We start from the raw sequence: 16,557 nt of genomic DNA, 5'->3' as shown, positions 1-16,557 counted from the left end.
AGCTGCTTGGCATCCTCTTCATCACATTCTTCATATATATTATAAATCCATTACAATTTTATTATCCTGTTCAATGCTGTATTTTGTAATTTGTCTTTATTGTTCTGTACACACATCTTTTGCACATCTGTCCATCCTGGGAGAGTGATCCCTCCGCTGTTGCTCTTCCTGAGGTTTCCCCTGTTAAAGGGTTTTTTGGGGGAGTTTTTCCCTTATTTGAATTGCAGGTCTGAGGACAGAGGATGTTGTATTGCTGTACAGACTGTAAAGCCCCCTGAGGCAATTTTGTGATATTGGGCTATACAAATAGAACTGACTTGACTTACCATGATAAACCATCATATGTTAAGATTTTTCAAAGGTGGCCCAACAGTGTTATACAAATAAAAGGGTGAGGATATGTGTATTGTACTTTCTACTAAGTGCATCCTAAATATCTCTTTGCCATTGCTTTCCTAAGACTTTAACCATTATGTCTATTCTCTTAACTACCAGAGGTTATAAACAAGCATATTGACATGGAACTCTGTTTTCACTGGTTTGATTGGTGGGGCATCAAGGCAAGAAATATTACAAACCTACTGTAGCTCATCTTACCTTCAGTCATACACCAGTGGATCCAAGAAAAAACTGGAAATGGAGGATGCATTTTTTTTATGTAGCGGTCAAAGCACCAATGAAGAATAAACTGTCACAATCACATTCACCATGTTAAATAAAGCTCTGAAGCACCTGCTTCACAATAATAACGAGGCCACTCCCTTCGAAAAAGCCATGATCTTCTTCCACACAGTCTTTTATTTGTAAATAATAAAAATGAACTCTTGAATATAAAACATACACATCAGTAGAGCCACATCTGTTATACAAACAAGAACTGTTGCAGTGAATACTTCGTCTTTCGTCTAGAATCGTGGTTTGGGAGTGGGGAGCCATGGGCTGTAAACAATCAGTATTCCTGGAGTAATACTGACAAAGGAAAGGGCAGTCGGCCACACCGCCAAGAGTTTCAACAGAAACATCTGCAAAATATGTCTGCAAAACCAGATTTCTCATTGGCTTTAGAAGTCCAGTCCAAACCAATAGTAATAAACAGGGGGGAGGGGGGTTTAAGGAAAACAAAGTAAACTTTGTTCCAATTGTTTCTGCATTTTTTTCTGCAACTGGGAAAAAATAAAGGCCTATTAGCGCCCCCCTGTGGCTCAGTGCCGCTCAGCGGCTCGAGCACATCGACAGGACGCAAATTCCCCTCAACAAGATCAGGAATGTTAGTGTGTCAGCGATGTTTTGTTTGTTCATAACTTAAGTTCAAGCCGCTCATCCTGATTTGTATGTACAAGGTGTGCATGTGTGTGTGTTTGTGACGGGTGTACAGTCAGATACACTCTTTTTATATTCATATATCTATATCTTTATAATTTCTGTCAAACTCATAATGATACTTCATATACATTTAGCTGTTATACGCACATTCTCTATCTCTGTCTCTAGCCCCGACTGTCTTAAACTACAGTTTAGACACCTACAGCCTCAGTGACGCCAGGGGCTCGAGTATGCTCAGTACTACAGAACAGCACTGTTGTTCAAAGGGTTCAAAGAAAAAACAGAAACAAAGAGAATCTTTTTTTTTCCGGAGACTTCCTAATATGGATATTTAGACCCAGAGTGGTAGGCGTGGCCTGGGAGGAGTTGATTCCCCCCATTGGTCCGCTCCTGTTAGGGGGCGGGGATGGCTTGGCTTTTCTCGGTTTGTATTCATATTCAGTACGAGCAAACTGTACAAGAACATGCAACATACAAGCTGGCCTAAAAGTATGTGGAACTAACACACATAGTCTAGTCTTTTTTTCTGTTTTTGTTTTTTTGAGAATTGTTCGTTAATTTGTCTCGTCTTCGATTTTACAAAAAGTAGAGAACAAAACAGAAACAAAACAAACGGAACAAAAGAAACGTGCATGCAGCTTGGGGCCGGGGCGGGATGTCCCCGAGTCATGCTGCTCCCTCCTACAGGGGGAGTTTGAGGGGTCAGGAAGGGGAAGAGATGGGGGGTGGTGGTGGTGGAAGTTGGGCGAAGGGTGTTCGGGCGAATGTGACCTGAACCTTATTGTCGGCCTTTGGCGCAGCATCACTCGAAAACCAAACATACACACACACAGAGGGAGTCTGCACCTTATGGTACCATTCTGAACTCTAAAACGAAGAAGAAAAAATGATTCCAAATGAAAAATAAAAAGCAAATAGTAAATTTGGCCTCTATTTTCTTTCCTCTTTGTTTAGACAAAGAACAAAACTTTTTGTTTTGCTTCCGTCTGAATAAAGCAGTCAAGCTTTTCTTGTGCTTGCTTTCATATCTCACAACAAGGCTAAGAATGTGCACGTGCGTGTGCAGGCTCCCTTTCCTTAAAAAGGTTACCAAACCATGCCAAACCGCTGCCCCTCGTGCTCATCTACACCGACACTGTTACCATGGTAACACCGGTAGAGACGACAGCCAACCTCTATGTGATGGTACAGCTGCATGAAGCTGCATCAGTTTGCTACTTTACTATCTCGCACTCATCCCTGTGGCCTAGCAGTAAGCTCTACTCTGATTGGCTGGAGGGCTACTGGGTGGAGGACTCCACTTTGATCGGGTGCTCTGATAGGGGCTGCACGAGAAAGGAAGAACAAAAGAAAGAGAGAGAAGTGAACAATAATGAACGTGGACAGAAACTCCACTGCTGCAGCTCAGAGGAGAAAACAAAGAAAGCAAAGCTTTGAAAACAAAAAGGCGCAAGGAGAGGGAAGAGGGAAGGTGTGAGACGTGATTGTCAGACTCCAGCTAAGCTTTGATTGGCTAGTTCTGTCTCTCCCTCTCTCTCTTTCTCTCTCTCTCATTCCCTGTCTCTCCATCTGGTTTTTCATTGGTTGACCGAGGGCTTCTGGTTGTCGTCCTCGGGCGTGATCACGCCCTCTGCTCAGTTGTGGTCCAGTAGCTGTGGTCCATGATTTTGTCATTTAAGGTATATTGGGGGGTTTTGCGGTCGCCATTCCGGTCACTAGGACCGAACGCCCGGCGGCGGTCCTGAGCTGTCCAATGACGTCTGAGACGCCAGCCGTGTGAGCGGAGCTAATGTAGGGTCCACCAATGAGGACGGCGGAAACAGTTTGTACCAGCCAATCACCGTGCTTGAGAGGTCCAGCTCCTCCAATAGGATCTGTGCTACACCCATGAAACATTTGTGGTCCAATCGTCCATAGTCGCCCCACACTATCACCTACAGGAAAGAAGGGTAGAGATTAGTAAAACTGGTGAGTGTTGAGCTGGGAAAAGAAACACACATTATGACTGTGTTTATAAGGAATTTCTTAACACACAAGGGTGGCAATAAGTAATTCTAGGCTTCAGAATGACCTGACTCAAGACTTTAAAGCAAAACTGAATGTTTGATTAATACTTTTGACCAGGAAAATAGAAATTCTCAAAGTCAGAAGTCAGAGGAGTCCAAGCCAATTTCAAGTAAGAAAAGTCCAAGTCAAGTCTTGAGTCATTCAAAACAAATCAGGTCTCACATAATTTGAGGCGAGTCCTGGTCAAGTTTCAAGTATTCTGAAAAAAGTTTTGGTCAAATCAAGTCTTTCAAGAAAAGTCAAAGTAAAATCTCAGTCTCAATCTCATTTGAGACAAGTCTCAAGTAACTGAACGCAACTCAAGTTTCAAGTAATCGAGACAAGAGCAAGTCAGGTCTCTTGTCATTGGAGAAAAGTCAAAGTCAAGCTTCAAGTAATTTGAGACCAGCGCAAGTCAAATTTTCAAGTCCAAGTCAAGTCTAGAGTATTTCAAGACAAGTTTCAAGTAATTTGAGTCCAAATCAAGTCTCAAGTCCACAAGAGCAAATCTAAGTTACACGGCTTTGTGAGGAAATGGCAAAGATATTGCAGAGCTCCAGAATAATACAATGATAATGCTTTTTCCTTCCAAAGCTGTGTTACTGGTGTTTTTTAGTTCTTTTATAGCACAGTCCTAATAAAGTATTCAACATATGAGTTTAAGATTATTTTCTTTACAATTGTTTCAGTATTTATCAAGTGAAATGAGACTTAAAATATTTGCTTTCAAATCTCAAGTCAAGTTAAGTCTCTAGGGAGTGAAATCTCAAGTAAGTCAGTTTTAGTCTGACTCAAGTCCTCACACACTCACACACACACACAGATTACCTGAAGCACCTTGCCCTGGGGACTCTCATCAAAGAGCAGATGCTGCTGGTAGAGGGGCTCCAGGGTCTTTCGTGCAATCTTAGTTTTCTTTTTGGCTTTACAATTTCCATTGTCCAGCAGGTACACCTTGACATAGGGAGCTGGAGATGGAGGAATGGAGTTAAGAGGGAGCAAACAGAGAAAAAGGGAAGACAAAGAGAGATTGGGAGGTGGGGAAGAGGTAAAAAATGAAGACGGGGAAGAAGAAAGGAGGGAGAAACTATGCTAGGTTGTGTTTGACATTCAGGCATCAGACAAAAGTGCTGTTTCTCAGGTTTGAGTGTGAGTGTGTTACCTGGGAGGGATTTGGAGCCTGGTTTGGGAGTAAGGCCGCGAGCCCTGATCACCTCCACCTCCAGCTGGCCTTTCTTATCCATCAAACCGATCTGAACATCACCTGTATGTATGGTAAACCCACAAACACACATATGAACCCCATTAGACAGTCAATTAAACACATTAGATATATACTACACTTAAAAATCATAGAAATATAAAGTCTGTGGTGGAGTCCTCACTCACCCATGGCAGGTGTTGCTAGTGTTTGCCGGCCCACCAGCTGACCGGGGCCTAAACCGTCCAGGAAGTCACTAAACTGACTGTCAGCACCCAACCGCATCCCTGAGAAGATCAGACTGACACACACACACACACACACACAAATCATTAAAAAAATTCCCACGTCACCTCTCAAATCACATATTGTAAGAGAGAGGCAGAAACATTTGGTAATATAAACATTGATAATGGTTACAAAACAGCACACTGCCTGACATAGTCTCTATGATGATATTACCGCAAGATGCAGTAGATATTTTGACCTGTGCATAACTAATGTTTACTCTCAAGGTCTTGCACAGTTCAGTCAGACAACCTTGGCCACTGAATAAGAAACATAATTGTAGTAACCAATTATATTTCTTGTCTGTCACTTTTACCAGGTACCTTCTGATATAATAACAAGACTAATAGTCTACAGCCACACAAGTGGCTATTTGAGGCTGTACTGAGGCACAGTGGTGCTTTGAGCTAAATGCAAAATTTTAAAATGCTGATTTTTCTGCAGATAAATGTTTACCATGTTCACCATCTTAGTTTAGCATGTTAGCATGCTAAAATTTGCTAATTAGCACTAAACACAGTGTAAAATTTAGACTGACAGGAATGTCATTAGTTCTGCAGGTAGTTGGTCATAAAAATTCAAAAAATTAAAATTTGGACCTGATGATGGCACTAAATGAAAAGTTGAAGGAGTACTCTACTGATTTAGCATAGCACTCCTTTAACATTGTCACACTCAATATGGACAATTTTTAAAAAGGATCAAAATGGATAGCAGCAGAACCAGAGGTATTGTCTTACTTATTCCACACATTCCTCTTCCTTGACAAAACCTGGAGCCTACATTACCCACAATGCAACTCAAGCAGATTCACTTGACTGTAAAGATTACGCTGGTAGATATTGCATGCTATTATAGCCTTGAGCCATACAGTGTAATCATTGTAAGTCACTTGAAGCAGTTCATCAGATTTCACACAGCTCCCTCTAAAAGCCACAAAAGGCTTTATACAACGTTTTTCACAGATGCAGTAGTACTCCCCAACACCTGGAAACACACTTTGATGTTTAAAATCAATCTAGTTTTCCTTTAAGGGATCACTGTTATTACATGTTATCCCATGGAGGAAATGAAAAAATGTTATGGTAATCCATCCAATACTTGTTGAGACATTTTAGTCTGAACCAAAGTAGTGGGCTGACTGGCCGATATTGCCAACCCTAGAGCCACGTCGCCAATGTAGCTAAAAAACATGGAAGCAGTGTGCCCTTGTACCCTCAACCTTCAACAGAGTGTTTACCCCCAATAAAATAACAGATGAAGCATGACAGAGATCAGATTTGAAGTATCTCCGGAGTCTAATGTAGCCACAACTGCACCTACAGAAGCTCTTCATGGAATTTCTGTCCTCATTCTGTAAGTGTAAAGCAAAACTTAACTTGCTGGCATTGTCTTGCTTGTGAATAGAAAGCAGCCCTTTGAAAATATAATAAAATTCATAGACAGAGCTCCCATTCACAAGCACTGTCACAGTCCTTCCTGAGAATATTGTCCACCAAATCATGACGCTCTACCTCTTCCTAGTTAGGTTCTCACTATGTGCTGTAGTACACTGAGCATATAGTCAACACAACAACCTTTCTGTGTTCACATGTAAGTCTTATATTGACAACAGCTGTAGACTGGACACATGCGTCAGTGTGTACGTACTTCCCCTCAGAGCTGTAGCTGTTCATGCTGCCATCGGTGGATTCTCTGCTGGCCTGCCGGTTCATGGCTGTCCCTCCTCGTGGGTACTCCACTGCCATACCCGTTTCCACGCTCCTCTGTATGCTGCTGCTGCCTGCCTTACCCACCTTCTTACCTGTTGATGCTTCTATGGCAAACACAGAAACATGGTGTTAAGCCATGGGTCTTTTTTGCACGTGCCATTTTAACCAAGGGTGTTATCAGTTATCAGGCATCTCATGTCATACGTACCCAAAATTCAAATTGGACCAGCATTTGTACATGACAGGATAAAGACTATAATATAATATAGGTTACAAGCTTTCAGACGCTGAGTTGTTTCTTTTTGATACTTCTTTGCAGAGATTTCAAGGTAGCAACTCTGACAAGCCTGATAACTATAGGCTGAGATCTATCGCTATGCGGGCCATCCCATGCAAATTAATATTCCATGGTGACCTCACCAACATATCAACAAATTTGAACACACAAAAAAATTCATATCAGGTTTTTTTTAATCTGGAGAACCCTTTAAACCTGCTATATTAGCTGATGAGGTCACTGCAGGAAGATGTGGTTGACGTTAATATGACTCAGTCACCTACAGTATATCTTGAATGTTTGGCAGGGTAAGTGAGGGATTGAGGGTTGAGGGGCTGAGGAAATCATATAGTGTACATCCAACCTTAAAGGAAGAGTTCAGCTCTTTTTAAAAGCCTGCTGTTTTAAGTCCACGAAAAGAACTATTAGCAGCGTCTCAGGTAGTGAGACATGGATATCAAGTCAGATTTAGTTTTATTTTGTTAGTGAAATTAAAGTAGTGACATTTAACAACAACAAACTGCTGGGAATTTGTTTTCTTGACGCAGCCAGGCGTTTTCTAGAACTGAACCAGCCTTTAAACATGATTGTGGCAGAAGAGGGTGGAGTAAGGAAGCGTGCCGGAGACAGAGTTCGGGAAGGGCTGGAAGTGCTACCTTTGTCTGTCTATCAAAGCTACTCTTCAACTCTCCCTTGCTGTCATTCTCTCTGTGTGGTTCCCTGTCTGCCTGAGTTTGATCTATTCTGTCTGCATCTGTGTCTGTAAAAAGTGTGTTATGATGCTTTATTATGATTCTTTATTAATTTAATTTAACTTGAACCAATGAGAAGATCAGACTAATGTCTCACAATACAATTAGAGACACATCAGAAAAGTTAAATCTAGCAGCTGCTACATAATGTACTCAACCCTCTAAATGTATTTTTTTGTAATGTGTAATATGATATCATGCTCTATGTTTGATTATCAAGCACCCACAATGCACCTTTATGGCACCTGTAAGTCCTTATGAGCATCACCTGCAGTAAAGTGTTGCTTGTCATAGTTTCTTTCTGTCTTTCACTGTGTGTCTACCTGCCTTTAAAACTGTCTGTCAGTCTAACTATTGCTTTACCTTTCTGTCTGTCCGCCGCCTTACCCGCCGCCTCTGAAATAACACACACAACAACAACAAATCCAATAAACAACAAAAACAGCAACAGTGGATACAATGGTAAACCTCTGTGTGTGTGTCAGTCTTAGTGACTGCCTGCTCTCTGCCTTACAGTCTGTATTGTGTGTGTGTGTGTGTGTGTGTGTGTGTGTGTGTGTGTGTCTGACCCCTCGTTCACAAATGCTGGTTTAAACTGTATCTGTAGTTTAGTCTGTTGCTGTGTCCTGTAGAAATCACCTAAACACCACTAGAAGTTAGCATATCTGGTCTACGTGAGGTTTGAGGTCACAGAGTTCAGTAGAGGGCTCATATAAGGGTTCATTTCTAGAGTGTCTGACTAATTGTGTTATATTGAAAGGAATAGTTGGACATTTTGGGAAATGAATTATCTAGTGTAACACATTTGAAACTTTCAACCAGAGAAGGCAGTAAAACACTGCTTTGTGGGATTAAGTTACTCTTAAAGCCATTACTGGTGTTTTTCCATCAGTGGGACTCAGAAACTCGTAACCTGGAGCTTCCCATATCTGACCCTTTGAGAACTAAGGCAAGCTAAGGCAAAGGTGGCTGGTTCTGCCTTGCTTTCCATTGTATTTTACAATCTGGGAAGGATCAGATGTACATCTTGAATGAAATGTGTCCAAACTTTTGACTGGTACTGTAAGCAATTGAAAAGGTGACAGCGAGACAGACGTTGCCATTTGTTCAAAAATGTGCGCTCCATTGTTCTTCGTTATATATGAAGTTAACAGTCCTCGCTGATGTACACACAGAAGTGAAACTGTGGTTACCGCTATGTTATTGTGTTTGTTGTAGTTGAGATGTGATGACACATCTGTTTGACTAATCACAAATGACAGTGCTGAGCATCCTCCTCCCTCTGCGAGTACCTGGAGCTTGATTTAGTACCACCTCCCAAAGGGTGCCAAAATTTTGCTCTCGGAGCTTATCTCCAAAGCAGGTGGAGAAAAGTGGAAACAAAAGCAGAACCCCAGACAACGGCTACAAGTTCAGTTATGGGTCAGTAAGTCCCAGTAATGGAAAAACACCATACATGTAGAATTTGATAAGTTCTGACTTTGGCACTTCCCAGTGGTCTCAAAAACAGACACTGCAACAGACAGCAATGTGCTTCTTCCCCCTGGGATTGTCTCTTTGTAGACAAACAAAACCATATGCTATCAGACTGATTTGATACTATAATCACATAAAAAAATTCTACATATAGTGGCCCTAAGAAAAAGTTAATGAATAACCTTTCAAGCAAAACCAGCTGCTTCAGCTTTACTGAGGAGGATAAACATCGTAGATCATTTTTCTCTCTGTTTATGATCTGCTAATGGAAGGTTTACCTTACAATATAAAACAGAATAAATGCCGTTAGAGGCTGCCAATCTTCTTGGCAATGGTATTATTTATTTACAGTAATTATATTAATGTCTTAAAATGATTGTGAAAGGTATAATTTAATGAAATGGTACACACAGCAACTTTAAAGGCCTTCATTGAGGATCTAGGTGGAAGGGAAGTAGGATCGTTATTGCTATATGATGTGTATTTCCACATGTTTCTTTGTGTGATGATTTCTCAGACGCTCTCTGACCTGTCTGGCTGAGTTGTGAGGTACTCCGGCTGCGTCTGGATGGCAGGATGGCGACAACACGTTGGCTGAGGCTCGAGCGCCGTTTTTTGATCCCGCTTCCCAGGCTTCCAAGTGCCGTGTCTGATTGGCTGCCGTCTGCGTGCTCCATGCCATAGATCTCACCACTCACACTGGTGCTCTTCATCATGTGGCGGCCCGTTGCGCGCATGGCCCGGCTGATAATCGTGTTTCATAAAATAAATCACGCTTATTTAAATATCACCTCGTAATTCCTCTATTGAAAGGTAAGAATAAGTGAAAAACACAAACATGCATAGTTAGTGTGTAGTGTAGATGTGTGTGTGTGTGTGTGTGTGTGTACCTGAAGCGTCCCCGGGGTCTCTCTGACTGGATGGACATGTAGCTGGTGCTACTGATGCGAGAGGCACTGCTGGTTCGAGAGATGGCTGACACGTCGCTGACATCACTGTCTGAGGACTTATGGGAAATGTTCTCACTGCTCCTCCTCTGGTCCTTGTAGAGCTGCAGGAAAACACACAGATTTTTGCTATTACATGCTAGCCTGAAAAACCTGCAATCAATCAACTAATCAATGCTGATAATAATGCTACCCATGCTCACTCACACAGGTGTTTTCACTTATTGCAGCTAATTAGTCTGCAACTTCTTTAGCTGTTTGTAACTACTACCTAGTTACATTGTGTTGCACCTTTAAAACTTAAGAAATGTTTTAGTTAGTTCCTTAGTAGTGTAAATCAGTTGCTATGAAACATTTGTAGTGCCGTCTCCTTCCCTCTTCACTCTAAACGGGTTAGATATTAGCAAGCTGTGTGTTAGTTTTATCATTTAGTTCAATTAGCTAACCAACAGTAACAGTAGCTTGTTTTTCTTTAGTGATGCTTACTTTTCCACCTACATTATAACCAGGCTAAGTTTCACCTCACGAAGAGCTGGGGCAGCCAGCTCCTGGTGTTACTTAATGTGACACTTAATGGAACTAAGTCATCATTAATGTTATTATTTACACCTATGCTTTTCCTGCAATGATGAGACAAGTGTTTGCTGTGAAAAAGGTCTACAAGAGGAGGTTTAATTAGGCAAATTAAGTGAAAACATATGATTGATGTATGTATGGGAAAGAGCCTTTATAGTGCCCAATACTGCACTCTGGAAGTAAGATGAAAATGATAAGTGTAGATGGTATTAGATGTTTTTTTTTTTAATCAGATCTGGTCCAGTCTGTGCCATACATTTCTGTGACACTTCGTTAACTAGTAGTTTACATGTTAATTATTACATATTTATTGTGAAATAATTAATAAATTAGTAAATGTAATGTCTTAATAGAGTGGTTGGCTACAGGTATTCATTAACCTTAGTTGATCTAATGAGACAGTTTGATCAGTTAGAGCACGGTATTAGTATAATTATTGGTTTCAAAAGAAAATCCCATTCATCTCACGATTGCTGTGATTGCTGTTTCAGAAACTTGAAAATGAAAGCTACTGTAGTGTAAATCTCTAATTGCTTTTTGGAAACCCTCCTTGTTATTCAAGCCTTGATCACCTTCTATCACTCACCTTCAATGTGTTTTAATCCATATCACAGCATTAGCTGCCACTTGGATGTTTTAGCCAGTTTGTGCTGAAGATCTATATCAGATTTAAATCATTTCACATTCAGTCCGATGGGGGACAGTGTAATGCATCACAAAGACAGCATTTTCACGATGCATACAAAAAAGTTCTACTAATGGCATGTACACATGTGTGAAAGACAGGATATCGCCATTAAACTGTCAGTTTTCTGTAAGTTAGGGCTAGGAAAACCAGCAAGTATGGATTGTACATTTCAGTATCCAAGGTGTTAGGCACATTCTTGAGTGACTGCCCAGTTGGAACCAATTCATTTTATTGAGTGGTCTCCACCATTACTGAAACATAATTTATTACTTTCTTAAACAGTGAATGCAATTCACTGCGATGCACTTCAGCAGCATTATGGCTCATAATATCTGGCTGGAAACCCTCACAGTCCCTCTCCACTCTCCTGATGAGTTTGTTATAAAGTGTACTGTCAGGCTGAATGAAGCCAAAAAAGGGCTGAGGCCCACCTCCTGTTTGTTCTTCAGGGAACTGTCCAGGTCCTGTTGGCTGGAAGTGGTTGCAGCTGACACCCGGTTGGAATGAACCCTCCTCTGGAGCTGACGAACACACTCCTCTGCTACCAGGGCTTAACACACATGCACAAAATACAAGAAATTCAGATAACTCCCACTTAACCAGACACTGTACTGTAAATTGACCCATTTGCACAAAATTAATGTTCTAGTATGGTCATCAAGGAGAACATTTTATGTCACAGGAAGTGACATAAAGGGGATACTTGTCAACAGTGTACACGTTGATGTTCAACTTTTCCCTTACTCAGACTTGATGATTCAGGTTTAAATGCACACATACTCATGAACACACACCTTGTTCTACGGTGTTGCTCTTGGGGGGAAGCTGTGGGAGCTGCCTCACTCTGCGGGCCGAGGAGGACATCACTGAGGAGGAAAGAGACACACCACCTTGGAGCAGGCCCCTAACACAAAATAATACGATAGTGAAGCAGACAGAGAAGAAAACAGACAGAGGGAAGAAGAGATGGAGAGAGAGAGGATTGGAGGACAAGAGAAGAAGAATGAACAGAAAACAAGGATGAAAAGAATGGGAGTAAAAAGGAGAGAAAAGGGAATTTGGGTCAGTATGTAGAGTCCGTGAACCAGGGTGAACACTGCAGCACCGGTCACTCGCTGGTTGGATGTCACATTTCTTGAAGCAGTATTATTTTGACAATACTCTGAGGGAATGCAAAAACCGAGCAAAAAAACATCTATTCATACTTCATAAATTTATATAAAAACATTAAGTAACAGAATGTGGCTATAAAGCATCAGTTTGTGGAAATAAATCACAGCAACCATGTTTTGGTAAAAAAAAAAAAAAAATCAGTGGCAACAACATATTCACAAAAGGAAGCAAAGTGAAGCTTGTTCAGGGGTTGGCAGTGAGGAATCCTGTTACCAAAAGAGCAGCAAATAAAGATTTAGACAGTGAAAAAACAAAGAGAAGGTGTCACCAAAGAAAGCCTTCGAGCACAAATCCCACCATGTCTGCAGACAGTCATTCATTCTAATGCACTCTCACAGAAGACCCAAGAACAGGTGTATTACACTGTAAATGACCTACAATCACTTCGTCTTTTCCAGGTTTGTCTTTTCTTGGTGTTCTGGTCATTTTATTAAGCCACTGTATTTAGAATAAAGCAAGTGTAATAAATGAGTAATGTTTAATAGATTAATTATTCTAAAATACACGGTCCAATGATTATGCATATCTTAGTTACCCTTGTGTTTTACAAATTATCCTGGTAAAAACATTCAGATGTTGTTCAAGGGACACTGGAACAGACCAAAATATGCAACACAGGAATTTAACATCGACCACAAGTATGAACACTGCACTTACACATCCACACCACACATATACAGTAGATACACAAATACAGAATAGCAGCAGCATCCGAGGCTGTTTTGTGGCAAAGACATGTCACATAAAGCACACACATACACAAACTGACAAAAGTATGTAGGAGTGAGAGAGCAACCCTGACTTCTCAAGCACAATATCTACAGAAAATGAGAAGGCAACTGCCTCTCTGTTACTGGGATAGTTACAGAGGACACATTCATTTGAGGGGAATCCCCTTACCAAGAGGCCGCAGTGGGGCCTTCTTTCCTCTGGAGCCCCTTAAGATAGAGGTGGGCTTGATTCTGGTGTACACACACACACACACACACACACACACAAACAAACAAATGCGACACAGTCACACAAGTGTCATACAAACCCAAAGCCCCGCAACACAGTGCACAAGCGGCAGCAATGCAGGAGCAGAAAGGGGGAAAAGTATGGGGTTGAGGAAAAACAGAGAAGGAAAAAAAAAGCAACAGAATACAAATAAATAAAACGTGATCCAAATAATGTTAAATGAAACATTAGTAAAATCTCTTGCTTGCAGGTAGCATTCACCTTGATTTGCTAAACAATCTTAACCACAATAAGTACACACTCCTTGAAGAGTGTGAGTATGGCTCGAGCCACTTAGGAGAATGCAGGTTATGAATGACCGACATCTAAACATCCAACCCTGTCTCCTAAAGATAACATTTATATATTACTAATATTTGCAACAGCAAATATCATTTAAAAGAAACATAATTATACCACTTTGGTTCAGACTGAAATATCTCAACAGCTATTGGATGGATTGCCATAGAATTTTGTATAAATATTTATGTTCCTCAGAAGGTGAATCCTGGCTATGGTGGTCCCCTGACATTTCCTCTAACACCACTATGAGGCTGACATTTTTCGTTGATTTTAGTGAAATGTCTCAAAAATCATTGGATGGATGCCATCAATTTTTTTCAGCCCCTCTTTCAGTCTTTATCAGCCTCAGCTGCTGATATCGAATGAAAATTGTCATAGTCTCACCTCATACTAATAACAGCCAGATAAATTTGGTGGAATTTATCTGGATATGCACAAAATGCCTCAAAAGATACATAAACCTATTTCAAATCTTCACCAACTACCAGTTAAATACCAATAAATATTTAGCTTACAACTATCAAATGACGTCCATGTTTTATTGTGTGTCTATGTGACTGGCCATAAGAGGACATATTTAGAATCCCTGCCACAATCTAAGACTTGCTTACAAAAACATGGCTTCTTCCAAACTGGTAAGTGGGTTTGAGACAAGCCCCCAGGAACAGTGCAAGGCTTTGAAGCCAATTTGTAATAGTGGCCAAACCATGTAATCACAACTTTGTGTCTGTCACGTGATGCACACTGGCCCAAAAAATAGACTTGCATTGTGAAAGAGATGTCTGTAAATCAGCGGATACATCTTTTTGAGCATCACAGCCCCTGTGAAATGACTCGTTTCACTATCAGAATTTGATCCATTTGGTCCAATAACATTTGGAAAGTTTAGAAGAGCTGCACGATTGAATTATTTTAACCCTATTCAAGTCGGTGGAGGGCTAAACCATAAGTTAGTGGGCTCGGCCGGCGGAAGTATCTGGCAAGCCTGCTCTAGTCAAACTAGTCTAGTCTAACTTTTCTAGCCTCATGCGCCACTGAGCAACTTTCATAAGAATGAATGGAGCCCCGCCTCCAACGCTGTATCCAGTTCTCTTTATACATCCATGGTTTGAGAAGCTACAATAGCCATTTTTAAAAAAAGAAATTTGAGATTGGTGTAATTTCAAGCTCTTCCTATCAGTCACCTCATACACTAATGTTTGACATGTGCTGAGCCTACAGTACATGCCTTACCTGCCACTGTCAGAGAGCTTCCTGCCAAGAGTCTGACATTCAGGTTTTTCCAGGGTCCGAGGCTGTCTGGAGAATGGTGGATGAGCAAAGGGAACACAGAACAGAAAAAAAGATGGATGGATGGATGGGTGGATGAGAGGATGGAAGAGAACATGATGGAGGATAAATCATTTAGATTTAGAAGAGTCTGACTCTGTCTGGGGGCTGTCATTGGCCTTATAAGTTTATGATCTGGAAAACAGGAAATAGGAGGCATGCTGTGATGGATGGTATGGTGGTGATATGAATAAGGAGTGCCACACATTCATGCTTCATCTGTAACTCTGTGTGTGTGTGTGTGTGTGTGTGTGTGTTTGTGTGTGTGTGTGTGTGTGTGTGTGTGTGTGTGTGTGTATATGTGTGTGTGTATGTGTGTGTGTGTGTGTGTGTGTACCTCTTCTTTGTACTGAGGTGAATTAAAGTCTCTTGAGTAGGAAGTAGCATCCATATTCTCCATTCATGGACATGAGGATGACAAGGATGATACATGCACCGCCACACACACACACACACACACACACACACACACACACACACACACACACACACACACACAAATGAACACACACAACCACACTTATGAATTATGAACATTGTGAATTCTAAGTCAATGCTGGGCACTAAGCCTTGAAAAACAGAGACTTCTCAAAGACTGAGAGGAGAAGGCGAGCACACAGAAGCTGTAAATGCAATTCTCAGAACAAAAAGTAAACTCTGAAAGACTGCAGGAAGCAAACTCAACAAGGCGGGATTTCACACCATAACCAGTACAAACTACAAGTTCAAAAAGAGCAGAAACCAAGGCTAAATACAGTGAAGAAAAGATAGAAAACCAACAGGACAAAGGTATGGCAACAACCACAACCAGGGACGAAAACTATCTCTACAACTCTTGTACAGTACAAGTACAAACCACCAGAAAGCACCACCCACGAACTGAGGAGCCATAATAGCAACCCTTCACACAATGTGAGTGACAAATTGTAAAACAAAGTAGAACTTCTGTGCCTAGAGGACATTGTGACTTTTATTTTGATTTCAAGTTCTACGTTGTAAATCATGTTCACTCTCACTGTGTCCAACTAATTCATCACCACATACAGTACCAGGGGTTTAGGTTTAGCAATGGAGAACTAAATTGCAAAAGAATAGCTTGTGATTTTATCTTGTATTTCATAAAATAAAGTGAAATCACACAGTTGCAACTGCAACTATTACTGGCTTCAAGAAAATAATAATTTCAGTTTTAAACTAGTTTAAGAAATAGTTAATGAAGCTATAGCCAGCAGGCAGTTAGCTTAGCATAAAACCTGGAAACAGAGAGAAATGGCTAGCCTTGTGCCACACATTAAATCCTGTTTGTTTAACCTGTACAAAAACTGTGTAAAAAGGTGTAAAAAGGATAAGTTGGAGTTATATGCTACATTATTCCTTAGACAGGAACAGTGACTTCCTGGAGTTTTATCCCTTGTTTCCAGTCTTCATGCTAATCTATGCTAACCATCTCCTTCATATTTAACTGAC

General features: G+C 40.9%; 1 protein-coding gene across 25 annotated transcripts in view; it reads right to left on the bottom strand.

Moving 5' to 3' along the window:
* Positions 1-778: 778 nt before the first annotated feature.
* The window catches only part of LOC121911669 (regulating synaptic membrane exocytosis protein 1-like), a 101,313-nt gene continuing 85,534 nt past the window's right edge, over positions 779-16,557 (bottom strand). For 19 of the 25 annotated variants that reach the window (XM_042433384.1, XM_042433388.1, XM_042433392.1 and 16 more), the window contains 12 exons: positions 15,428-15,484; positions 14,995-15,060; positions 12,081-12,190; positions 11,718-11,836; positions 9,966-10,126; positions 9,605-9,819; positions 7,963-7,995; positions 6,509-6,674; positions 4,759-4,871; positions 4,532-4,633; positions 4,198-4,337; positions 779-3,257 (listed from right to left, as the gene is read on the bottom strand). In XM_042433384.1, coding sequence (XP_042289318.1) covers positions 3,039-3,257; positions 4,198-4,337; positions 4,532-4,633; positions 4,759-4,871; positions 6,509-6,674; positions 7,963-7,995; positions 9,605-9,819; positions 9,966-10,126; positions 11,718-11,836; positions 12,081-12,190; positions 14,995-15,060; positions 15,428-15,484 — 1,501 coding nt within the window. In that variant the 3' untranslated portion in view covers positions 779-3,038. The remainder of the gene's footprint in view (positions 3,258-4,197; positions 4,338-4,531; positions 4,634-4,758; positions 4,872-6,508; positions 6,675-7,962; positions 7,996-9,604; positions 9,820-9,965; positions 10,127-11,717; positions 11,837-12,080; positions 12,191-14,994; positions 15,061-15,427; positions 15,485-16,557) is intronic. The other 6 variants (XM_042433390.1, XM_042433394.1, XM_042433405.1 and 3 more) reach the window with 2 other exon arrangements.

The sequence above is a fragment of the Thunnus maccoyii genome, chromosome 14 (assembly GCF_910596095.1).
Source record: "Thunnus maccoyii chromosome 14, fThuMac1.1, whole genome shotgun sequence".
NCBI classification, from domain to species: Eukaryota; Metazoa; Chordata; class Actinopteri; order Scombriformes; family Scombridae; genus Thunnus; species Thunnus maccoyii.
This window is presented reverse-complemented; position numbering and strand designations above follow the sequence as displayed.